The sequence below is a fragment of the Megalops cyprinoides genome, chromosome 17, assembly GCF_013368585.1.
Source record: "Megalops cyprinoides isolate fMegCyp1 chromosome 17, fMegCyp1.pri, whole genome shotgun sequence".
Taxonomy (NCBI): Eukaryota; Metazoa; Chordata; class Actinopteri; order Elopiformes; family Megalopidae; genus Megalops; species Megalops cyprinoides.
Window position 1 is genome coordinate 8,944,253 of NC_050599.1, and position 27,684 is coordinate 8,971,936.

At 42.2% G+C, this 27,684-nt stretch overlaps 1 protein-coding gene across 2 annotated transcripts in view; it reads right to left on the reverse strand.

Annotated features, from left to right (window-relative positions):
- The window catches only part of gareml (GRB2 associated, regulator of MAPK1-like), a 36,296-nt gene extending 14,597 nt beyond the window's left edge, over positions 1 to 21,699 (reverse strand). Inside the window, exons 1-2 of one of the 2 annotated variants that reach the window (XM_036550313.1) lie at positions 21,315 to 21,699; positions 7,935 to 8,075 (exon numbers count right to left, since the gene is read on the reverse strand). In XM_036550313.1, the coding sequence (XP_036406206.1) occupies positions 7,935 to 8,075; positions 21,315 to 21,426 (253 nt within the window). In that variant the 5' untranslated portion in view covers positions 21,427 to 21,699. Of the gene's footprint in view, positions 1 to 7,934; positions 8,076 to 21,299 lie in introns of both variants that reach the window. The other variant, XM_036550312.1, reaches the window with a different exon arrangement.
- Positions 21,700 to 27,684: the final 5,985 nt, after the last annotated feature.

Genomic DNA, 27,684 nt, shown 5'->3' on the forward strand with positions numbered 1-27,684 from the left:
CCCCTCTCTCCCCCAGCCAGCCTCTCTCGTGGTGGGAGACAGGTATGTGACAGCAGCCAGGCAGTCTGAATGTATCCAGGAGCATGCTGGCTCCTCTTTAATTAATTTTCTTGCCCATTATTTGACTGAGCCCCTGATGTTTATCTCCACTGAGTGCAGTTCACACGACTCCGAAGACCCTCAAGTTCCTGTCACCTAGCAACAGGTTTCATTCCCACTTCAAAAGTAGCTTTGCTCATGCAACTATTAGAGAAAAAAGAACATGTAAAAATAGACTATGAGAAGGTCTCAGTCTGAGAAGCCTCACAGCATCCTCACATACCCGCATTGTGTTTTTCATTCAAAAATGGCACTTTCACTGACCCTCTCTTCCAAATCCCAAGCGCAAATGTGCTCAATTTCATATCTATGCCTATTTAACATGCACCTAGGACTACACTCGTTAGAAAATAAACCCCAGGGAAAGTGCTTGGGAGGACGTGCTACAAACATAAGACTTGGTAAGCCCAACGGCAGCCTAAAATCCTGGAGGCCATTTTCAAATACTTAAACATTATCCATAAAAACCTGAAAATAGCTGAATTCCAGGATCCTTTTATACATATGAGCAAAAGATGGATATACTGTAAATAAAGGAAGACAGCAGTTCACAATAGACCGCAGATGCCCTTTAAATGTACAGAACATTATAGTGGTAGTCATTACAACAAATACACCTGAGTAGTGACAACTACACAAGGCAGCTAAAAGGTGGCCTTCAACGTAAATTCCCACAATCCAATGCACACTGAAGAATTTAAGAAGAAAAAAAAAACAGTTCTTCAGGTGCACATAGCATTCCATCCTCCCTGCTTGTCAGGGTTTGAATATTGTTTTGTCATGGAAACCAGATGAGGGGCCGAAAATCTAGGCCCCATTCATTAACTTGTCTTTCTCATGCTCGGTCTGTTCTCTCTCTCTCTCCAATACTCTGCTCAGCCACCCATCTGACAGTGGAAACAGTCTAGATCATCCCTGCCGCTGTGCAGATTGGCCAAGTGAAAAAAAAAAATCAATGGGGGCAGAGGCTTTTGTAACAGCACAAACACACAGAGAATGCTGACAAGCATGTCACCACTCTGATTACTGCACAGGGGTGCGCAGCACTGCGGAGACGCAGCATTTCAACTCAGTCTTCCAGGCAAAATATATGGAGCATGGGAAATCTATTAAATATGGGGTACGTTGAATCGGGGATGCCTTCTGGGTAATACTGAACTGTTCCATTGAGAGCAGCACTGACTTGAAGTCACAACAACGCCTCTGTGATTTACCACTGTAATCTCGATCATTTATATCCATACCAACCCAACTTGGAGAAGCTCAAGGGAGTGCCAATCTATCTATCTACATTTGCCTTACAGTATCATTCAGCATGGGCATAGCTCCTCACTGTCCTAGCAGATTCTACGACTGGGTCCAAATGGGAAGCACAACACACTCCGGAACAGCGGGACTGATTCTAAACATCAGTTGCTTCCTATCACGAGTGTTGGACAAATACTCCCATCATTACTACCAATCCCACCACATTCATTCTCTCACAGTGCACCGGATTGTGATTCTCTTCAAACTGTATTTCTGTAATGTTGTGTCTCACGGAGTTTTCCCCTCAGTCATGTCCTGCTTGTCCGACCAAATATTCTCTTTTTCACAATACAAACTAATCAAAACCAACACACAGTGAAGCAAATACCTACATACAATGCTGTTGAGCTCTCTACCTCTTTTTGCTCTACATGTAAGTCATTGTGCTCCAAATGTGCCTTGCAACTTCCCATTACTAAGTACATTTACAACACATACACTTCCACCAATTATACTACCTACATACACCATTTACAGTAAATGAACTGAACCTAAATAAATCTCACTACATTTTAGCTCTCGCCAGAGCTCTCACATACTAACAGAATTAGTTTTTAAATACTTTTTAAAATGCTTTGTTACATTTTTGTAGTGTTACAATGCAAATCTCCCACTCCCAAAATTTCCAAATTCATCCCTTCTCCTTTTGTGAGTGGCTTTGGGGCCAGAGGGTGAAAGTGGACAGCATGCAGGAGATTATGAGAAAGAATTCCCCCCCATTTGTGAAGTGTCATGCTCCACAGAGCTACCCGAGAAAGCCTTTGTTGCTCTAAGAAAAGGGCCGAATAGCCGATCCTGCCCTCCATTGCCGCCAGTCCACAAAGAGGTGAAAAGTGCTGTCCACCTCGCCATTGTGCTTATTTTACACCAGCTGAGCTTAGCTTTTCGGGGCACAGATTCCAGCCAAAAAGACCAGCATACAACTGCTTACAGACACCCCCCCCCCCCCCCCCCCCTTCCAGTCCTGAGCAACCAAAATGTCTGAAAGGACATAAATCACGCTTTTACGTTGCGGGCATTTCATTCAAAGTCAGTCGTGCTCAGTTACCACAAGGTAAGTGACAAGCACATCTGGTTACTGGAGGCCGAAGTGACCAAAGCCTGTCACAGTCCACTGCCAAGAACACCGATCACAGAGAGTTCCGTATTCCACAGCAAACATGTTTTCTCTATACCATGGAAAAACAGCAGGCTCCATCAAACCAGTACTGCAAGGCATCTCGGCTGCTCTTACTTCCAGTGGGGTTAGGGAACCAGGCCAATGGGCCACTCTCTGGCCAGTATGGGAGCCTTGTGTAGGAGAGGGTCACAGCAGATGGAGGGTCCCTCAATATGGCAGCTCACACGGAAACAGATGGAAGGTACACTGGCTGTATTACTTGGACAAGAGCCTGCCGGACGCTCTTGTCAATTTTGATGGAGGCGAGGATTGGATTGCACCCACAGCCACGCCCCCAACCCCCCCTGAGGTTTCGAGCCAAGACAACCTCCCATGCATCACCACTGTTTCCATTATGTTATCTCAGACTTCATGTATGTCCTCAGGCTTTCGAGGTTAGAGTAAAAAATATTAAACACACACACACACAGCACTGGGTAACTCTAACTTCAGGAATTACTGAAAGGTGAAGACGACATGAAAGGTACAACAGCAATATCCCATGAAGGACTGAAACAACAAAGACTAAATTCAGCAGACTAAAGGACCTCTGTGATAGAGAGATCAGCTCTGCTGTCAAACTGTCACATCTCTTTTTTTGACACCCATGTTGCTTCATTCTCTGTCTGACCAATTGTCTGAACCCACCTGCTGTGACCCGAAGCAACAATCTCCCAAAGTGTGTACACATATACATATATTATGTATATTAGGGCTTCCACATTTAAAAGCTGAGTAAATTGTTCAACAAATTTTAAAGTGGGTACAGTACTTTGTGTTCCTCTTTAATTTGACATTCTAAAAGACATTCCTTCTTTGTTTTATCAAGGTTAGCTAGCTACACAGGGATACAACACAACGCTACTCTCCATTTTAACGTCAAACCTGTGTAGTCACCCACATACCTAATCATGGGTTTCCTATGACACTGCAGAAAGGGTATCTTGTTACTTGTGAATGCTATAGTATACATTTAGCGAGTTAATTCAACTAGCTAGCTGTTAGCTTCCCTTAATGTAACAGACTGCAAGTCCAGGTGGTAAGCTTTTTAAAAAGTCTCTGCCATTACCCCTGTAACCCTGACTTGGGGGATGCATTCCTGATTTAGTTAGCACTTGAACCACAGTTGAACCAAGCCACATGGAAGCAAGCTGCAGAGAATTTGAATAATTTGGGCTGAGTGAGGTTACCTGCAGCTATTCCAAATTATATATGTATATGTGTGTAGGAGCAATATATATACATACACCATTTGCATGTGTGTATGTGTGTGTACATACATATATACACATACACCTACAGCACAATAGGACAGGAAATAATCCAAGGCTTCCGTTCCAGGTAAGTGGGGAAAAAAAAACTATGACATCATTTGCCATGACTCATCAATGGGATTGGGAGCCTCTATATTCAGCCATGTTTGTCCTGAAATAAGCAGTTGGCTCATGAGCAGTGATCTCATCATCCGCTGTAGCCATGGCGTCATGGTATATTGGGTATCCCGCCTTCCCCCCAAGAGAGGAAGCGCTCTCCTCTGGAGCCACTCCATCCTCACAGAGCCTCTATTATTGCATTACATTGAGCAAATATTTTGGGAATGCTGCCTCTTCAAGCATTCCCCTGTGAATGGAGCAGACAGACATTACTTACTGCCCGGTAGCCCATGAATGAAACCCGACATTGCCGCTCGTCCTATCAGTTGCAAAGATGACATCAAGCGTGGTTCCATGCTTGTGTCTGTGTTGCCATGGCATCGTGTCACTGCAGTCGGCTGTTTCAAGTCCAGTGTTTCCCTAAGATGTTGGCCTGAATGGCTGATGTGGCGCTGATTTTGGCATAATCTTCAGCAAGACTCACAATCTGAATTGCTTCAGTAATGATGCGGCCATCTAAGTTCTAAGATGTGTAAAAAACCAAGCTGCCCCGGATAAAAGCTTTTGCTAATACAACATGGAATGACAACGAGATCAAGCTTTTAGCTGAGTGCTGATGAATAAGGTATCCGCTGATCAATCTACAGAGAAAGACTTTGATCTTTTTTTATAAGCTAGACTTCCAATAACACCTTTATTTCAAAGAATCCAGATTCAGTATTCAGTTAACTACTTACTTAAAAAGCCCAAAATGTCCCTGGTTGGAATGGACACCAGTACATGCAATGATCCTCCATGAGCAACACTGAGAAACACATCATTTTATGATAGCTTACATCCTCCTTGCTCACATCAAAAGATAAGAACAATGGTATTAACTGTAGTTCCAAACTTTTGAACTGCTAATTGTTGACTAATCAAATGTGGGAGATGCAAAAATAAAACAAATACAAAAGAAGGCCTGGATATTCTACAGGTCCATCTTCCAAAAACAAGGATTTTACTGTGAAAGTGCTTAAGCGAGCAATACTCTCATCTCTAAAACACCTGGGATATTGCTTTTCCAGATGTACATTGATCCCAGATGGCATATCAGCATGTGCAGCTCCTCCTCCCACCGTAGCCTCCTTCTAAGTGTTCCACATCTGGTTCAGACACTGCGATGGGATTAGCGATACAGTTTCCTTTGCGTGGGAGTTTTTTTTCCTACAAGTGTCATTTCAGACCAAACAAACTCCCCCTGGTGAAAAGATCCGACAGCTGAGCCAATTTCAGACACGCACAAAACCGTTAGTAGCCTCTCTTGATTTTATTATGTGCATTCCATGAATATATTATTTGTGATAATCATTATTCCTCCAGACAGCCAGTCACTGCTCACTGGGGTTTCTTTGTAACTGCTCTTCCAGGTACATAGGCCTTTATTCAATTCAAACTCAATGAACTCCATCCTTGACTTTGAGTGGCAGTGTTGAGTATGTATTCGTAGTTTCTGACTGTTACCCAACATTCAGTTTCAATGAAACACAAGAAAAACATCATGTATGAAAGTAAATGCCACTTGCATTAATATTAACACAAAAAGGTGAAAGCACACTGCTGTTAGACTGAGCACACACCAAAGTCTCTGACGGTTGTGACTGTAGCCCCCTGTGCTTCAATGGCCTGGGTCATAGCTGAGTGACACCAAACTGCCCCAGCTGTTTCAGCTCGATCGTATGAGTCAGTCCCCATTTTCACTGCGCCCACACACTTCAAACACTCTCACTGCATCAGGTAATAATCATCCTCCCTGGTCTGGAAGAGTCTGGCCTTTCCCAGGCAGCTTTGCAAGTTGGATGTTTCACACAGCTGCCGAAGAACATCAGATTGATTCGATTTCGTTCCCTCAAGTTTTTTTTCCCTTTTTTTTTTTGTTCAAAGGGACCGTCTGGTCCGTCTCACTGCCCTGGAAAAAGAGAGGAAACAGACGAGACGCAGCAGAGAGAGAAAAAGCCTGTCTGTCCTGAGAACTCATTGTCAGCGGCCCCACCCTCTGCCAAGGCACCTCCATTTCTGTGAAGAGCAGCAAAGCTTTAAATCCCTTAAATCGAGTCTGCGGTGGGGGTGGGGGTGGGGGGGGGGCGGTATTGGGGGGGCACCAAAAGTAAGTTACTGGTTGCATAATCCCAGTTCCCTCTTTAGTTACACTCTCCCCCCGGACAAAACAAAGGCTCGTCAGTGATTCTGGCTCGGCTCAGGCAGCCAACATAACAGGGTGCTCAGAGATTTGAGAAACGCACTAGCCAAACTTTAACCCTGTCGGTGCCCTTGGGGCACGGGATGGGTTTCATATATAATCTCCTATAGACAGCACAATACTTGGTGAACAATGCAGCACTGCAGTCACAGATGGATCCTGTTTCAAAGTATGCAAACTGACACAGGGCAGATACTCTCGGGTCAGTGTCAGCTCAACCGTTCCTGCACAAACGCAGGGTAACGGCCGACAGAGAAGGGCATAAATCAGTGAACCAAGAATCTCATCATTTATTAACTCTAAAAATTACACATGGACACATGTTGCAATGGTTGCAATTTTTCGGTTGTAATTTTCCAGCATCTTTCCACCCATTACTTTCCCTGAAATTGAACTATTGCTTACATTCTTCCTCTGAATGCCAAACGTGGACCTGCGTCATTTGTGCAAAAATAAACACGCTGGGGCAGCGGTTTTCCTCCTCTGCCCCGGAGCGGCGGGGCACAAAGGGGCATTCTGGGATTTACAAACACGCCTACTGTTACAGCTTACGCCTGAACGAAACGTTACCCCACGCCAACCTTCAGCGGTGTGCCATTGATGAATCTTGTCTGACGACGCACGCATGAATAAACGGTCTGATAAGAGATGTCGATATGTTGTTAACAAAAAGCCCCTCCCACCTGCTTCCTGTCTCTCCATTCAGCATCCCCCCCCACCCCACCCCCCTCAGAGACCTGTGATTAAGCACGCTGGATTCTCCATTACACATTATTTATTTATTAGGCCGCGCGGCAGTCGGGATGGGCAGCACTTAGGGGCGCCCATTAACCTGTCCCTCCTCCGCAGCTCCAGTGATCTCAGAGCCTCAGAATAAAACTGGAAATCAGCCTCCCCCGCCCCATCTGTCAATAACGGCCCCCCGGCATCTGACCCGAAGGGCAACCTGGCGCCAGCTCCGCCACGTTCTGCTCGCCTCTCAACACTTCAACTCTGACCTCATAACACCCCCCCCCCCCCCACCTACCAAAAACTAATTATCTCACCATTTACATGTCCCTCATATTAGAATGGTCCCACTGACTTGCAAATGACCATATGCTGGTCATTAGGAGTAGTACTCTTGCTACACTGTAAATTACACAAGGCAGACAATACACAATAAACAAGACATTACCTGGTATTTAAATCTCAATTTTAAATTATGCCCGAGATCTGAAACTGGTTTGACAGGATAATCTATTTCCAACAACTACATGCATTTCCTCTTTTGCAATTTACTAAACAGTGAGCTAATCTCTTCACTTAATATATTACGAGCCACACTCCAAGTATCAAAATCAAGTTTCGAGCTAGAATGAGCAACAAAAGGTGTACTTGGGACGGTTTTGATCACTTTTCTTTCTGCAATTACTAGATTAATGCATCCATGGTCCAGAAAAGCCCCAGCCCTGGCCATAAGGCAATAAAAAATTAAGTGTTGTCCTTGAACAGCTTTGACTGACCCCACTGTGACATGAGGGAATACATAGGAAACTATCTTGTCATCGTGTTTACATTACATTACATGCATTTAGCAGACGTTCTTATCCAGAGCGACTTCCACAATAAAACATATGTGTATCCATTCAATTTAAACGAGCAACAGTGTCAGACCAGGCAAACAACACTCCCAGACCAGTGAGTGTGAGCATAATACTAACTTGGACAAGCTGACCATTTGAAGGGGGGGGGGTTCGGTAGAAAAACCACTCACCTGGGTACTGCAGGGGGATGTCGATCTTGGGCCCGATGACGTAGTGGCCCTCCTCCAGGCTGTGCGCCGTGACGGTGGTCCATTGCCTGCAGGAGTGGAGGAGAATGACATCCTGCTCCGTCAGCCCTTCTACGTGGTCCCCTGCAAAGAGCGACACGGCAGCAGTCACACACAAAAAGCCCAGGAAAAGAGGTCTGCTTTTCCAAAAAAAAATTATCTTTCCCTTACTCCCCTTGAACAGCAGTGTGGTATATCGGTAAAGGACTGGGACTTGTAACCTGAAGGTTGCCGGTTCGATTCCCCACTGGGGCACTGCTGCTGTACTTGGGCAACATACTTAACCCACAATTGCCTCAGTAAATACCCAGCTGTATAAATGGATAATATTGTAAAAAAAAAAAAAAACAATTCAAGTCGCTCTGGATGAGAGCATCTGCCTAATGCCAATAACATACTATTATTATTCATCACACACATATACTGCCTGTGGAGAAAGTCATTCATCTGACAGCGGAACCCAGGGTACGTGCTTGGTTCGAAGCAATGTACCAAGTGGGCGCCAAACATTCTTGCAATCCTGAATGATGAGGGCCTGGTACATCCAGCTGGACACTTTCCCTGTTTTTTAAATAAGAACATACCATTCACAAAGCTCTTATTCGCTCACATATTAGGAAGGATATAAACCTCCTAACAAATCTGATCCACATTCCAGCGCAGAAGGTGGCAGTAATCACCCGTGTTCTGGTTGGCAAGCAGCCAGCAAATCACCACAAAGAGGAAAGGAAGATATAAGTCCTACAAACGGCTTACACTTGTGTACAAAAGTACATCGGCCTGGCAGTCTGGAACACCAAACCCTTCTTTCAGCAATACACAGTAAACAACTGCACTTCAGAAAAACAATCTCTGGCATCCAGACAGACTCACATTGTGCGGGATACCTCCAGATTTTGCTGTGGTGACCAATCTCAGGCACACAGCTTGGAAGACAGCTGAGAGCTTGAGACAAACACTCAGAAAAGGGGACCAACTTGGTGACGAGGGAAGACTTCATATAAACGCTTCTAATGTTGTTGACTCTATGGCTTTTCGCTTGTGTTGTATTGTACCTCAATTGTAAGTCGCTTTGGATAAAAGCATCTGCCAAATGAATAAATGTAAAATGTTAATGTAAACACACAACAAGGCCTCTCAAACCTGCTGAAATGTTACCTTAATAAAGTGCCCAGTATTAACCATTACAGGGAAACTACCCACAGCAAACACAAAGTATGTAAAACTTTGATGATATAGGGAGCAGTATGTCACAGCAGGTAAATGGGACTGGAATTTTCAGCAGAAGGCTGATAGGGGAAACATCCTATGACATTGCTGTTGGATATTGGAGGACACCACTCATCCTGAATCATTTCAGCAAATACAAAAAGCTGTATAAATGAATCAAATAAGAGCTGGTCAAGCTTTTCAGCATATAAGGACAACTACTAAGAAAATAATCGTAGTCATTTTCCATCAAAACCTTTTTTGACCTGTTTTAGAAATTCAGTTGTCAAATAAATGCTTTTTTAAAGTGTAAGTGTAATAAAATACATGTGCTCTGTAATGATGATCTTCCTTGCCAGCGTCAGATGGGTATAATATGTGTATTAAAAATAGGAGATTGTTTATTGATTTGGTTGGCACCGGTTTCCTGCATCAGGTCTGTTGGCCATTATCGATTCTGTCTCACTCAGGAACAGCGAGCTGAGCCACTTTCGCTCCAACACTTCACAGTGACTTCAGTGACCTCACGCTGACCCTCCTTCCACTAATACAACAGCCTCACCTTTACTGAGGTATTCGAGCTCAAACGCACAATGCCTTTCTTCCTTGTGGACTTCTGGCAGGCCGTTGACAGCTATTTCACAAAACCTGGGCCAATGTTTCCATTAGCCTTCATCGGATACACTTAAAATCTTAGGGGTCTGCATAGGTAAATTAAATTTGTAAGTGATGTTTACAGACATTTCAAGAGTACAGGGTAAGGACTACTTTTATCAGTGAACTGAAACGGAATGAACATGATGTGCATTAGAAAATCATAAGATTTGAAAAATGAATGTTAGCTTAACAGTCCATAAACAACAAACATTCTGTGTTCTGAGACTGTCAGGAAGCAATTCTTATACTTCAAATACAGGGATGGGAGGCTAACATTTGGGTGAACTTTGTATTTTCTGAAGAGGCAGTCATCAGGCCCAAAACATACGTGGGCATTTTTGGTTTTCAGTGCAGGCCATTACGTCTGGAAAATTGTGTAAAACCGTCAAAAATTGTTCTTTCAGATTGCTGGAAAATTAAACAAACTTCATGCCAAAAAATGTTATAACAATCTCAATATAGAGGATGCAGAATATTTTGATTATTTGACATTTGGAACACTGCTAAATGAATTTGTAATATGAATGCTGAATGTGAACAAAAAAACAGTCCTGCTGACTCCCTGGTTTGTACTGGAATCCATGCAACTGGCAGGTGGGAGGGATTTTAAATTTTAATCCGCTATATACAAATAAGTATGTTTGAAGAACATGGTGTTATGAATCAGATCTGTTATGAACCACTTGTAAGTTGCTTTGGATAAAAGCGCCTGCCGAATGAATAAATGTAAATGTAAACATACTCTTACTCATGGCACATACTATTTTTCTTCTTTTTTTAAAATGTTGTGCATCACATATTACAGCTGGGGCCAATCATACCTTCAGCACAGGATAAAAAAGTTAGCGTTGCCATCGCAGTGGTGGGCTACAAGCTTCACAAGCCAAGAATTTCAGGCCTTCTCCTTCCTTGTTTTAAATGTTAACAAATGTAAACATGAACGCAGGGTACAATTTGGTTGCTTGGGCTGAAACATGGTGTTGGATTCCAGTGAAAGAGTATCTATCCTTATGACCGGTGGCCTTGGTTTTTTCTTTTGTTGTGCTGCCAATGGTTTCTTCACTTTCCAGGAATATGACTGAGTCATAGACTGAGTCACGAAGCGCAAAGCTTTGCAGCCTGTTTACGTTTTGTTTTTGCACTCTTTTTTTTTGGTTTGGACAGCACATATTGCCTGCTCCTCTCCATAGAATAGCCACATTGTGAAAGGAGGTTTCAAACTGAGCAGCCAGCTAGCAAGAGCCACTTTCTCCTCTCCTTTTTTTTCCCAAGATTTCAGCTCGTTTCCCAACTGATTATACAAGAACGCTGGGATCACTTTCCTACTATATGGACACTGTGCGCAGCTGGATACAGAAACTACACAGAAGCCAGACAACATCATAACTCTTTGTGAGCCCCATGTTTAGTACCTGCCATTCTTCAGGGCGACCATCTCCATACCAAAGGCGCTTTTTTGTTTTGTTTTCTACACATGCTCATCCACTCCTGCACACGCTATATGACCCACCAAAACACACCATTTCACAGTTAGCCAACCAGGTAGATATCATCAGGCCTAAGACTAGAGCTGCTCTTAAAAGGTCTTTACTCATCAATCCTCAAGCTTCTGTGTCATGTATATCCCTCATCTCAGCTGCGTACATATGTAGGCCAAGTATAAGAACTGACACACTGAGGCCTCCGCTGAGAAACAAAACTGTAGTCTATCAGCCATAAAACACAGAGTTAGCGCTTCCCTTACTATGAATGCTAGTACTGAGCTACAGCACTGCCCGTTGCTTCCCCTGCCAGAGCCTCCCACATCATACCACACACAGTCAAAGCACCTAAGGCTGAAATCTATACACTGCACTTATAAGCACACCATTGCAGTCAGCCCAGGCAACACGAACTACCTCAAAAAAATCTATCAATTAATTTTTTTTTTTAACTGATGCTGTACCAGTACAAATCTATTTTTAGGTACAGGCATATACAGTAACAACAAGGAATACTTGCTCATCAGTAAGCTCAAGTTTACTGTTCAGAGGTGTGGGAAGTGTGCATTTATAATAGCACTGAGAGACACACTTCAGTTGTGCTAAATTTTTGAGGTAATACATTCTTCATGAGGAAAAATACATTGACTGGTGCTAGAGTCATGGAAGCAGTGCTGTATTTCCCCAATAACGGTTCCAGTACACCAAACCCACTCAAGACAAGCGTATCAGAATTGTTCCCCACACAACTGTCAACCAGTCGAAATGCTGATTGGTTCAATCATGGCTTCATATGCTACCCCTGTAAATGTGGCTGTGTATACCAAACATCTCTCTTACTGGGCATAAGACTTCTGTGGAGTGGGATTCAGCTAAACCACCACTAATGTATACTTTCCTCTGCACAAAACTGCTATATGGTTGCTCTTCAGCTTCACTCAAATGAATAGAATAAAATATATACAACAATATATAAGAATATAACGATGTTAAATATGCAACAACCATTCCGCAATCGTTATGCACTGGCATGGATCTCAGCATATACTAATTTGAATTTTTCCCAGGCTTCCAAACACAAAACTAAGCTTCTTATTTTGTACTACTCTTACATCTCTGTAACAATGTTCAACACTGCTACCATTAACGGTAGCTAAGGAAACAGTCTTCCTTTTAGAACTACATGCACAGACCCCCCTATACTTAGCTCTCTCCTTTATTTGCCAGGTAGTACTCAGTGACAAAGCGTGCTGTACTCATAAAAACAGACTCAAACCAACAGGCACACATTCAACGCCTGAAAGCCTGCCGTCCGTTTCAGATGACCTGCGGAGGACCGGCTGAACTCTGTTCTCCAGAGACACAGCGCTCGAGCTCACAGAGAACATTCCTTTTCGGAGGAAGTGGGTTTTTAAATGGGCGAGTATGAGTTTAATCATCGCAACATTACAGTGGAGACAAACATCTCCCTAAACAAAGTGAATTACGCTTCTTGCTGGATAAGCAACAGCTTTCAAGTACAGCCCTATTCATTCACCATTATCCCCACACTGAACTGCTGGAGAGCGGCCAGAGAAATTTTGGCCAAGAATGAGCGATTCCGGGCCAGAGCGCTGGCATCCGATCAGCCAGTACATCACGTCTTATGTCAGAACCGGTGGTAACTTAGGAACCAGCCCCCTTTTCTGCTCATGCATTTCCAAGTGTTTTCCTGCAAAGTGACATAATCTCATTTAAATAAAAGCTCTTGCGTCAGCCAATGAGTGCGCCCGTCTTGACTCCACCGAAAAAATAGGAAACTCAAGCAGCGAAACACGACTGAATAATCCCCGTTGACTAATCCCTTTAGAATATAACAGCAAGGTGTCACGTTTGAGACCATAATCACATGATTAATCCCCGACCCACGATTCTCAGAAATCACTCTACCGAGAAAGCAACTTTTATGGATTCACTAACATAAACATGCACAAACGCATACACACATACACACACAAACACACTGACATTTCAGCTTTCATGAAGACTGTGATTAACACAGAGACTCCCGAGCACTCCCGAGCACTCCCTCCTTTCTGATATGCATCCGCTGTGATTACTTTCAGCTTTCTGGAGCAGTGTATGGAAATGCTGTATTGACTGAACTGGACGGACAGCCCCATGGAGCGGAGAGGAAAGCGAGGGAGCGGGAGGGGAAAAAACATCAAAACAAAGCCTTCATTGATCTGGCTCTGCAGTTGAAACCAGACACCTTGAAAGAAGCTGCCACACCAGTCATTCAGGGCTGTCCTGAGCTTCCTGCCCGATCCTGACTGATCACTCCCCATCACAGCCACGCAGCACCGTGAGATCACAGCAGCCCCCGCACTGAAGCAGTCCTGTCCAAACTTGACTGGTGACTGAGGCGAGATCTCCGAGCTGACAGGCTGGAAGGCGTCACATGGTTCGGTCGGGGGGGGGGGGAACCAGTGATCTGTGGCGTGAGTGTAACTGAGTGCACGCAGGGATAGATAGATGTCTCAGTTAGATGCATACATCTGCTCTGCTCTTTTTGTAGAGTTACACTTTTGTAAAGTTATATTTCTTTTACTATGAAACAAATTCAGTGTTTACAAAATCAAAACAAAACAACAAAATGAAAAAGGTGTTTCCTTTCTTTACCCATGGTGAAATCTACTGGGCAGAAGAAGTGTTGAATAAATTTATTTTTACTCATCTGGTCAACTTTTTATCTAGAACTTGCTTAACAAAACAAAACTTTATAATCCATGAGGCTTTTATACTATCAACATTGATCATTAAACAAAGAAAAATACATATTTGTATATTCAATGTTTAAACCACTGTCTGTTCTTACAGGATAAATATAGATGCTACAATAGTTCTCAAAAACATTGCTAATTTCCAGTCATTCTTGCTCATAACTGAAATTAAGGAGCACACAGCCCTAAACTTTCACATTCGGGTAGGGATGTCCGTTTGGCTGTCAACAAACTGAACTCAGGACATCCCCCCTCTCCAGTTCCCTACAAATGTGCAGCACTGGGCACTGGGGACATCTCTCCTCTCCAGGTCCCTACAAATGTGCAGCACTGGGCACTGGGGACATCCCTCCTCTCCAGGTCCCTACAAATGTGCAGCACTGGGCACTGGGGACATCCCTCCTCTCCAGGTCCCTACAAATGTGCAGCACTGGGCACTAAATCAATGGCAACAGGAACAACCAAATTTAGATGTTATGCTGAACTGAACTGCGCATTCATGTTTCTGTATTACTAATTGAATATTATAAAGACCTCACAGCCAGTCCTGGTGCAGAGCTCTGCATTTTAGTGAATCGTATTTGACTTCCTCCTATTAGACAGAACAGAGTAGGGATGCGCATATCAATTCATTTATTTGAAGATTCTATAGCTCACAAAAATTAGACAGACACATAATCTTAAATATAAGATTCAGCCTTTTTCCCCCAAGCACTCAATAATGACTCACTGCAAACAGATCTGCATTCACTCACAACTTCAGGCGGTGAAATTAATGGCATTGATTACTGATACCTGTTTTTTTGTGCAGGGTTCTTAGGCCCCCTTTCATGAATATTAATGAGATGGGATAGAATTTTACTGAATTTCTTTTTTTTTTTTGTAAACGGATCAGTACTCAAATGCACATCTAGTAATTGATTAGTAATCTTATGGTCAAATATTCCAAGTCAATAATTCAGATTCATCCCTAGAACAGAATGAACTGCTGGATTTAGCCTTTCAATAAGCTGCACACTGGAGGGGGCAGTAACATGAAGGCTGCAGGATCACCTCCCTAACGGTGCACTGTTATTGCACCCCGGTGCAGTTAAAATTCACGGCTGTAGAAACTAAATAATTTGCAAAAATGTAAGCTGTGTAAATCAGCCTGAATAGGGACATCAGAATCATACTCGGACTCAGACTTTATTGGCCAGTATGCTTTCACACATACAAGGAATTTGACTATGTATTCGATGTCTCTTGTAGCGCTTTCATACAACGTCAAGGTGACAACAAATACCACCCAACAGTAGTGATACAACAAACACCAGTAATGCAGGACACATACATGGAATGGAATAAGGATGGAACGAATGAGGCATACAAAAACAGACATGAACAGCAACTGCACAATAAGCTGAAGTGTACATGAGTGCAGGCAGTGGGTCTGTACAACAACACTGTACAACGCCCTTTCCAGCCCTCACAAATGGCTCCATCTCCTCGTGTCTGAGGTGCCCGTCCCCGGAGGGAGAAGCTCTCCTACCTCCTTGGCACCTCACCTGAATCACATGGTGCCAAGGCCTTTGTTTACTGTGCTCTCTGATGGTTTGTATTGTGCATGCGTGGGATCGAGCAGGAGCTACACTCTCGCTCGCCTGCGCCTGCTGCTTGGCATTAATTACAATTGTCTGTTGCAATGTGGCAGGAGAAGAGAGGTGCGGATTTAAGCGGCCCTGCGCTGGCAAGAGACAAAGCCTCTCCGAGTGACTCAAACCGCTGGCAGGACCACTCTGCCCCTCCTCTGCGCCCCTCTGTAATTAGCTCTGCCTGCACCTGGGAGGGACCTCTGCCCCAGTCGTGCTCCCATCATCCTCTCCAACCACATCCCATAATTACACCCAGGAGTGATTAACCGCCCCGGCTGGGCCTTCATTGCGGCTGTCCCGTGCGTGTCACACCCCCCCCCCCACCGCCCAACCCCCCTCCACCAGGGTGAAATTGATCATATGTAAATGTTAGCTGCAGCCTGGCCTGGATATCGGCATCTGTGAAGTGAGCCAAACAAGAACATTATGCTGTTTCATTCACTGGATAGCCATGCTGCATTTACTGAAAGCACACGGGCAACAACACGGATCACCATCACACTTTCAAAACATAATGATCACTGAAAAACATAATAATCGCTACATCACCAATTTGATTGATTTTTACACCACCACTTGACTGATTACAGAACATGGGAAAGTACTAATATCACAAAATAATGAGACATATTGTAGCATAATTTAGAAAACAGTGTAATAAAGACACACTCACTTTGCAAACAAGTGGCCAAGAATAGATTTCATCTTAATATTAATTGTGGCTAATGAGTACACAATGAGCTGAAGCCCAGAGTCTGTATGGAAAGGTTGACTCCACCACATACAGCAACAAGGCTTACCAACATGCCTATTACCAAACCCTTTAAGTGACACTAAATTGATTTTTGCTGAGAGCAAATGGCCTTCTGGAAAAAAAAAAAAACATAATTCAATCACATGGCACATATGTTCATATGGGCGGGGATTGCTCATGTCAAGGATCTGCTCATCACTTATCTTACATACTCCCAAACAGCTTTCCAAATGTCAGCATGGGTATTCCACCATTATGCTGTACACTACAACACAAGTGACTAAATTGTAGTGACTGAACATGGTACATGAGAGAAAGGACGAGACTAATAATAATGTTGTGCTTTTGCTTCCTTTTCGTGTGGAGAACAGAGATTAGTAACTGCTGTTAATTGCATAACGGCTCTCAAAATGGCAATGATTTGGATCCTGCTCGTTTAAGGGTGACCGAGGAGTCCCCTGTGGCCGAGTGGTTGACATCTGTCCTCTAGCGTCTCGTTGAGGGGTCAAAGAGTTTCTGCCTTGTGAAGCCTTTGTGAGTGTCCATTTAAACCCGTAAACAACACTACATCAGTCAACTTACGTCAAACTTGATCACTGAAAATAGATAAATCAATTTCCATGTGGTCCATTTAATAGTCAGGATATGTGTTAATGTTCCCCATGTGTGCTTGCCTTGAGAGGGCTATTCACTTCTTCTTATTCACACAAGGTTCCTTACAACACAAGCACACATGCAGGTACACAGACATGGACTCAGCTATGGTGACCTGATGGTGCCAGATACAGAACTATGTATTCACTTTTATCAGAAAACCATATTCCCTAAACACTGCTCTACTTTAGAAAAATATGCAAATCTACATGAAAGAGGCTTTGAAAAATTGCATTGACTTCCAAAGCACATTGTAACTGAGGAAGTAATTGATTGCTTAAATGTGATTTAGTTATTCTTGCTGGATGAGTTTTACCATCTACTTCCTTTTTGTGGTTACACATTACTGCATCTAACTGCACTGCGGCATCCTCTTTCCCCATTAAATATTGACTATCATCCAAATTAAATGAATTTTATTCGCTAATATTCTTAATGAATGAATTCAAAGAAATTCTGCCAAGACTATCAATGTGAAACAGAACTTGCACAACGGGAAATTGCGTAAATACAAAAGCTGCTCAAGGCCTCCAGTCAGAAGCACAGACGTTTGTCATTAATCAGATTGTTATCCAATCATTTATTTGTTTGAGACTGAAGGTTAAACCCAAAAGTTGGAAAGTAACCTCTCTCTGCTTCAGCTAGTAACAGAAATACCACCAAGAATGTTTCAGTGTCACATTCTTTTGTGCGTAACAACCACTCCAGCTTCAGGCAGACCATCAGCCATATATGCCTTCTGCAAAAAGATGCTAAGTGCTCTGAGAACACACACTTGTGTGAACCATCCTCTGAAGCAGGCGGTTAATTATTTTGTGGTTTTATCTAGAAGGTGAAACTTTCTTCCACTGCACCCCCACCACCCCAATAACCACTGACCTTTGTCTACGGTCTAATAATATCTATTGACTTGTGCAAGTGAAATAGTTTTACTCACATGCCAAGTACCTTCCTCCTTTCTGGCTGTCAATCAGCTATTCACCACCAAAAAATGTGACTTAAAATATGATGACTAGGTTCTCAGATGTTAAAAAAACAAACATTGAAGTCACCCCCGCCTAATGATGACCTAACATACATGGTGAAGCAACTAAGAACACCAACCTTGAATGGAATGTGGGTAATTCTGGAATCTTTTCTGTTGGTTATCAATTAAAATGTACTTGTTATAGTACATTCTCAGAATTACACTGTCAAAAATTACAGTATTGCTACATTTTTTTACTTAGTAAAGCCCCTTATCCAGGGTAAACTGCATAGCTTACATTTTGCATTTGCATTATTACAGTTGGATATTTACTACACGATACAGGTTAAGTGGCCGGATCAAGGGTGTGAGAGTAAATTCCCGCTCTGTATTTGAACCTGCAATCCACTGATTATAAGCCAGGTTCCCATACCATGCTTCTGTCAATGTCTTGGATCGTTTGACTGGTTGGTTGACCTGTCAACAGTACGCTGATGACAGATTCCAGTCATTAATAATTTAGTCGGGACTCTGGACAGTTACTGTGGTGCAGAAGCACACAGGATGCAAGCTTTAAAGGCCATCTTTCTGTATGAAACAGAAGGAACCCACTGAGGAAATACGGATGGATATACAGACACGCAATGCACGAGCCACAGTAATCATCTTTCAAAGGAGTGTGGCAAACAATACTTGAATGATATCAGCAACAAAGTTAATGCATGCTACTAAACCAAGTACAGACAGAGGTTATTGCAAAATACATTTCAAGACCAGACAAAAAGACCTATTGTACACACTATGCACTTTTGAGGAATGCTTCTAAGTATAAGAATGTAGGTCAGTTTATTGCCCTTTGAAGATTTCCTACAGTTTGCACGGACTTGTATAATGAAAAGATGGGGTATTTGAAGTACTGCGGATTCAAAAGGAAAGCAGACCCCAGGCAAGAGCAAAAAATACAACTATAACATCCACCCTGCAAAGAGGACCCAGCCACTCTAATAAAAGCCCATTTAAGAGACCGCAGCAAGCATGACCACATTATCCCAGGCCCGTAACAAGGACTGAAGCTTTTCCTAAATCACGGAGAAGAGTATAGCTGCAGAGAACAAACATTCCATGTATTTAGTCAGTCGCTGAACAGAAACTTACCAATGCATTTGAACTCAAGACATGTCCTTGCGGTGTGCAACAATCACGGCATTCACGCTAGGGATTTGTGAAATCCGTGCTGTGACAGCAAACATGAAGTGAGAAGACCATCATGGAAACAAATGGAAACTCTCAAAACAAGGAAGAAAGCTCTTCATTATTGTTCCCCATTAAGAAAATCATGTGACCAATCACTCAGTCTTAGCCTTTGATTTCCTTTTGGTAAGAGAGCCCTCAGAAGAGAATTTAATGATCACCTTGGTTCTCGGACCACCTCGACAAGGGTCACATTGGTCACTACAACCAAAGGTCAAAGTAGTTGCAGCACACTAGAATATGAGGACAGCGATTTTCAAGGCACAACAGAAATCCCACTGCAAGTCAAGATACAAAACAGAGGTGCCCACAGTGCTCTCTGTGAACAAAATTCACAGTTTTGGATGACCCCATTAAATTTCTTCTCAGACCTGAACTTGCCAAATTGTAACGTGAGAGCCAGATTCTTCCATTATCGGCAAACACTGCCAAACCAACACTAAAATGAGTGAATGGGAATTTGACCAATATCTGTTCATTTATCTTGCCCTGTATCTTCTCAGCTGTCACCACAGCTATTGCCCTGTTTAATGTGTGACTCAAAGTCGCTACTCTGGTTGAGGTTACACGTCTGCATCTGCTTTGGACAAGACATAGAAAACACTGTCCATGAAAAATACACTTTGCTGAAGTCATCGTGCCCCGTTCACTTTCACATGCCTCGTTTGGTAATTACAATCCACTTTCATTTTTGCGAACGATTAACAAAGTGACACCGTTCTTTTCATACTTTCTTTGAGTTGCTCTGTTGAAAAATCACTTTTGTGGCCATATTATGAACACAGTAGAATGCTGCAACGATATTAGTTTTCCTTCCCAGTTTATAACTAACAACCAGTAAAACAAGCTACTGTAGCATGCTCTAACCAGAAAGATGCTTTTAACGCTACAATTAGTGTAGCTGGGCCTGTTAAAACGAGTAGCCTACTCTCCAAGGCTGTACTCAAAACGGCCAATCTATGGGGCACCAGTTTGTTTTGAATTATGTTTTAAAAGCTCACATTTAAGCAAATACGCACTTGAACCATCGTGACAAACGAATTAAACTCAACGTTAAAGCAAAGTGATGTTTTGAAAACAAGTGCAAGAATCCGAACGCGAAAAAATCGAGTTAAAAAAAACATCCGAACGCAATCAAATTGTGATCCAATTAGCTGGCTAATGTCCCGGCTTGCTTGAAAATGTAAAACTCACGACTTCGGCTACGTATTCCTACTAGCTAGAGTCCATTTAGCTATCTAAATTATACATCATCACATTTCCACTCAGTATGAAGTGATCTGCTCCATGTAGACTGCATCAATACATAAGTACAAACCTTATTACACATTCATCCGATTATCAAACATGACCCGTATCACGAAAAGTAGCCTATACGTAGATCTAACAGACTACTGTGCTTTTCGTGTAATCATTTTAAAACAGCGGGCACCTTTTGTTCGTGGAATAATTGTTTAAAACTTGGATGTTTCCTCTGACTGCGCTTCTTAGTATTCAAGACACTCGGTTGCTGATTACAAAATTTCCATATGAATGGCTGTGGATCACTTTTGGAATACAACAGATACTTTGTCACCTTTATTTGCCAAATCTGAAATAACAATTTTGTTTTACAAAAACGTAAATATGGAGAAATTACCTAAATCGTTTTTAAAAGTGTAACTACTCCTGTTGGTTCATTTTAAAACAAATGCAAGCAAAAAACAAACGAAATTATTCCGCTGGGTCCGTTCCGGCAATGCCTGAACGTTGTTGAACTGCGTTACTGTGTATATATATTTATATATAACATACTGTGCTTTACGTTTTAGATCAAGGACATACTCCGGCAGGTTTGCTCGTAAAAGTACAGCTATGCCGGCAAAGAAGAGTTACTAATCCCACGCAGATCCGGTTTTGCAGTAATAAGAAAATACCCCTTTAAGAAAAGTAAACTTACGTGTTATTTCCTTACCTTGGCTTAACCGTACCAGTGTAGGCAATCTAAATTTGCTGACGACTAAATCCAAAGGCAAGGACACCGAGCTCCATGTGATCTCGGAAATGCTTGCAGAAAACTTGTCCATTTTTCCAACATCATAGACGCCTCGGAGTTCTAAGGGCAGGGAAGGAGAGAAAGGCGGCCAGCAGCATCAACCGAAGTGTTTTAAGTCTCTTGTGGGGGGCTACTCCATGTTTCGCCATGTTGAGACGCGAATGGGCTCTCTCTGTGGAAAGGGAGCGAGAAAGAGCCCTTTCCCTCGGGGCTTTCAGTAGCACCACCTACTCTCAGAAAACTGTCAGCCGAAGCCCCAGCATGTCACAGGGCACCACCCTTCGCTACGGACAGCAAATCAGCATCTTTGGGATGCCCACTGCGCCGGACAGCTGATGGAGGATTTAGCATTAATCTGGTGAACTACATCGTGCCGGTGGCCTATACAAAACTGAATCCCTTCTTTTTTTAAATTGACATGCAGCGGTTTAGTAAGCGACTCTCCTCCGTTGCAGTAGTGCAACAATAGCTGTTTGTGCTTTCTTTTTTTGCTTTACACATGCGCGTGCCATAACCGTACATTGTGAATGGAGTTCACGAGCGATTGACAGGGAGGTCCTAAAGAACCTATCTTAACGTTCTCTCTGAGTTGCATAAGATTACATTCCTGCCGTGTAGTGTTTTTTAAAAAGAAATCTCAAATCTAACATAGGCGTCCAAACACCACATGGAAAATATCTCAATTATTCTGTACAATATAACAATACAGAGGTTATATGTGATTGGGGAAAATGCTCTAATTCAGCTTTGCTGAATTCAAAATTGGTCTTGTGTAGGCTATTCACTATGAATTATACGAAACATTCTACTGCACTAGAAAATTGGCTACATATTAACGTGGCCAAATGCTAAGCTAATGTTCAAATGCTTAATATTTAAATTAGTACATTAATATGTAATAAATTAGTACATGCGCTAACAAGCATTCTTCTATTCCAAACTAATAAGGATTGCTTTTTTAGACTAAATACTTATTTGCCATATTTTACTATAACTATATTCTATCTTAAAACATTGCATTGAAAAGAAAGGTAGCTGACATTTAATACTGTACCTTAATATTCATAGAAAAAAATCATTTAAAATGGAAGCAAAGGGCTAACACCAAAAAATGAAGAGTCATGCTTCCCCAGAGAGGGCCAGAGAGATGTCTGAGACCACTCCACATGTTCCAGTAGATGCATGGGAATTTGGGGACAAGTGAAGCATCTTAACAGGGACCCCCTACACCACAACACCACTAAACTCTTAGAATGATAGCATTTTTGTGTAAATTACATGTGCGTGTGTGCCAACACAATAAACTTCATGTCTCAATTTATGCCGTAAAAATTCGGAGCCGACAGAGCGCGCTGTGAAAAGATGAATTAATGACCAACGGCTTCGGCGCGTAAGTGTCCTCATTCCTCAGCGCTCAGCACATGCGGCACAATGTGACAGAGACGCTCCGAGGTTGAGGGACCGTCACCCTTCACCTCACACTGCTGCTGGCATTGTTGCAGCAAACAAAACGCCCATAAAGGGATGGCTGGCGTTAAAAATCTGCCAGCTTTACATGTGTGTGAGCTTAGGGGGCTGGGAAAAAAAACACTTCCCACAAACCTCTACAATGAGAGGACACTCAAAGTGTTTTCCCCAGCAGACATAATTAACCATCCACTGACACATCCAGCTCAGCCCCTCTGGGTATTTGGGAATATTCCCCTTTGTCTGTTTTCACAAAACCTTGTGTATACATTAAAAAAGACATGAGAAGACATAAGATCTATTTCCCATGGTAGGTTTTCTATGAGGGTACATTAACTGGCTCATTTTTTGACTGTGAATTAAGGGCACTGAGAGATTTAAAACAGTTGACAGTCCTAGTAACTACTAAGTGAAAACCTTCACCGGAGATGTGATGGTATATGGTATACACACGGACAATTAAATTCAGTGGAGAAATGCAATTGAAATACATACTGCAGACCAACTTCCGAAGCAGTGTGGTTTGGTGGCAAGGTGCAGCGCTCATACATGCAAGGTTGCTGTTTTGATTCCCCATTGGGACACTGCTGTTGTTGTAGCTTTGACCAAGGTACTTAACCCACATTTTCCTTAGTAAATATCCAGCTGTATACATGGATAAGAATGTAAGTCACTCTGGATAAGAGCACCTGATTAGTGATAATAATGTAATTTAGCTTTGTTGTTATTTTAGAACACTGGGAAGAGGGAATCTTGAAGACTCAATGGCATTCACATAACAGGTTTATGTTTCTTTTTTCCCCACCATATAAACCCTATGCACTTTCCCTGTATTCTACAGACACATTAAAGCAGAATCAAAATTGAACCTGCTAAGGACAATACCACTGAGACTACCATGTTACCTGATATATCCCCAGTAAAGTGCACGACAAAAAAACTCACTCATTTGAATACTGTACTGTAGATAATAATCAATGAGTCTTCATATTCATGAATGAACTGCTCTGTCCTGCCAGCTGGGCAATCTCTGTCTCCCAGCCATTGTTTCCTGCAGTCCCTCTGTAACCTTTTTTGAAAGAGCAGGAAAGTGATAAGGACAGCCCTGCCTCCTGTTTCTGCCCTCCCTCAGTGAATCCCACTGCAGATGCACAGCTACAGAGATTAAAAGCTGAGAGGAGCCGAAGCTTCACTTACCCACCTTGTGTGGCCAGACTTTTATACATCCAGCCACAACCGTGTGCTTAACTGAGCTAAGGATACACAGACCACAAGGATAAGACTTGCCTGTTACCTGCTTTTGGGTCATGAGGAAGTCCTTGTGCATGCTAATTCAGTGGGTGAGACACCTGTTCCTTTGAGTGGTCAGTCTCTACGCATATATTATCTTAGTTTAGCACATTGCTGAAACCAGATGTGTTAGCAGGCCACAGAACCTAGAGGATTTCCTGGTAAAATAAATAAAATGGTTAAATAAAAATAATAAAATAAACAAAAAATAACTAGGGGTGACAAAGCACTGTAAATCAACACCATTAATAAATACTAACATGTTCCTCTTTAAGACCATGCAGGCAAAATCAATATCCATCCATGTTAGACTCCAGCTGTGTTGCTTGCATGTGCCAACATGTTCCACTTTAAGACCACGCAGGCAAAATCAATACCAATCCAGATTACACTGGATGTCCAGATGACTCCTCTGTTGAAATGCTGACATGGTTTAGTTGTTTCTTTTTTCCAAAGAGCTGACGTCCTCTATTGTGATTTCAGATCAGTGACCAGCCTGCAGCGCATTTCAGTCCAATATGAGGACTCTCCTGGTATGGCATTCTGAAGCAGGGCTAGCTTTAGCTCACAGGGAACCACATTTCCACTAAGAAGCATCATCAGTTAGAAGTGGTTTAATCAACAACTGAGTACAAACAGCAATCCTACTGCAATGACCGTAAGTGTATCAAGGATTATCGTGGACGCCTCATATATGAAACACCAAGAAACTGTTGAAGAAAGGTGCAGAGATCCGACGCAAAAGCACACAATATTATTGCATCTTCCAGAGTCTTCATGGAGAAAGTTAGGAATTTTAAAACTGCTGCTGTGGGTTGAAATACTGGGTGGGGGCAGGTGAAAGCTAGGTGGGCCTGGGTGTCTGAGGTTCCCCAGGAGAACCAGGATGTTCTGAAACATTTAAATGTGAAGGTTTAGAGATGAATGAGCTCTCATTCATTTGAATGTGCGGAAATGTCCCTCTGTAACACGTGTTTGATCAGAGTCACACAGACCTAACATCCGTGATTCAAGGATAGTCAGATGACACAATGCTCGCTGTTCCCATGCATCTGTTTCCCTTTCATGTGGAACCTGTCCTGTACAAATAAAAGATAAGCTGGTGTGCCATATGCAAATGATTGAGTGGATTGTCTTCATTTGCAAATGACTGTTCATTATGTAAGAACACCTATCTTTCACACACCTTGGTGTGGCTTGCAGAACACTGCAAGAGTTAAAGTTGTTCACTCCCTCTTTTTCTTCGACCTTTGATTTGGTATTATGTGAAATATTTGCCTTGGCTTGATATGTTGTAAATATTTACCCCTGGCAAGAACTGACAACACAGCTCACTAAGGAGGTCCACGTTTGGCATACCAAATCACCAGTAGAGGGAGACAAGGCACCTTTTCTCATGCTACACATTTTAAACAGTTACAAGTTACAATTCTGCAGTGCTAAAATGGAGTAAAAAATCAACAAAATCAACACTTTCTTTATAAGTGAGCATTTTGATCTGATATGGAGAGGCCTGTAGTGTGCTCCTTCAATGGGTAGGAAATGAGATGAAATTCAGTTAACTCCCTTGTTTAAAGAGACTTGGTGCCCCCTGCTGGACATGTTTAAAAACGTGTGACACACGACCTCAGCTATATTTCGGGTCAGGGCTGTTCAATGCCTTTTTTCATGGGGGCCAGTTTATAAAAAGATAAATTACCCAAAATAACTCCCATTTCCTATTGATAAAACAATGTATTATTATGTTATGTGTGTGAGTAATCTTAAAATTCCCATGGCTACTATTTATACATTACATTATTGCCATTTAGCACACGACCTTATCCAGAGCAACAGGTTACATTTTTTTGTACATGCTATCCATTTGTACAGCTGGATATTAACTGATATTAACGGAGACAATTCTCGATAAAGTACCTTGTCCAAGGGTACAGCAGCAGTGCCCCAGCAAGGAATCAAACCAGCCACCTTTCAGTTACAAGTGCTGCTCCTTACCACTGTGCTACACTGTCTTTTTATGTTTGAAAGACAATGTTAAAAAATGAGCTATTTTAACAGACTCTTAAATGTATGATTAAAATTTATGATTTATTGAATATTTCAATTTGCACTGTGCATGATCAGTCGTTTTCCAAGGCTGCAACACTCAGTAATGAAAGAATTCAGAATTTCCTCTCCTGAGAAACTTAAAGTGAACGTCAATGTTAGCTTTTGGAGTGCTCCATTCTTTCCAAAGCCCAACTATTTCATTTGGGTTGCATGGTGATCAACTCTTAGCACGGTACTCAAAAACCTAAGCGGTGAGTGTATTGCAAAAACAGCTGTACTGAGCCATCAACTTGAACAACATGTGAGCCCTCCACACATGCAGTATTTCTGTACAAAGTGAGTTTTTATTGATGTCAAAAAATGTTTAAAATGTTACCACCACATGCCAACATCATATTCATTCTTAGATGAAATGATCTGAATTAACACAAGGTATGAAAATGTATGAAGGCAGGAAGCCAAATCTAAAGTGGTAGACAGGGAAGAGATCAAGCAACAAAGAGATATGTCTCTTTTTCGGAATTATGCTCGGTTTTACATTTTTACATTATACTAAAAGCTTCAGACAAAAAAAAAAAAAATAATGGTGCCAATTATTCCCTGAAAAGCACGGAGAAGTAACGGCAGCAAGCTCAGACATGCTGAGAGTGTAATCCTCTGGTTATTTGAGGATGGTATGCTATGTAGAATTATCCACAGATTCACTGGTCTTTAGCATGTAGATCAGTGTAAGTGGGTGTAGTGAAAGAGATGAGCCAATGAGATGATTTAAAATCTCTGAATCTGTACATCATGATCTGAAGAGCTATAAACCACTACCCTTCAAACGATCTGGATGGCTAACTCCATTCTGCACGCATTTTATTAGCTGTTCCACATGTCTTTGTGTCTTCACATGTCTTTACGATCAGTGAATCTGTGCAGAATCTACAAAGCACAACACGCCAACCTCTCATCAGCGAGTGAAAAATTCTGAACCCTACGAAGGATGAAGCCATCGCTTGCTCTCAGTGATCCACTGACATGAACCAATTGGCGTTCTTCTGTAGAGTACAAAACTTTTAACTGGTTCAGTTAAAATTAATTTTAGTCTGTCACCAACAGCACACAGAAACTGCACCCAAGTCAGGGTTCAAAATTTCTCACTTCCATCATTGCCTCCATTTTCACTGACCCATGCTAAAAGCAGTAAGTGCATGTTAATAATCCCTATAAGCTTTCCCTTGATTCCTCCCACAGCTGATTCCATTGGGCTACCACCAGTGTTGAAAGTGAATGCTTTTTCTTTTGTTTGTGTTTTACATGGTTTAGTATCAGTCATGTTTAAAAAAATGGAATCACATCAGATTGTGGTGCTTTACCATTCCAATAAAACCTTCAAACAATATACTACAATGATTCAATACATTCTCCATATAAAAGTCATTTATGGTAACCGTGTGACCAAAGTAAAAAAAAAAAGTAGTAACCAAAATGTGGACTC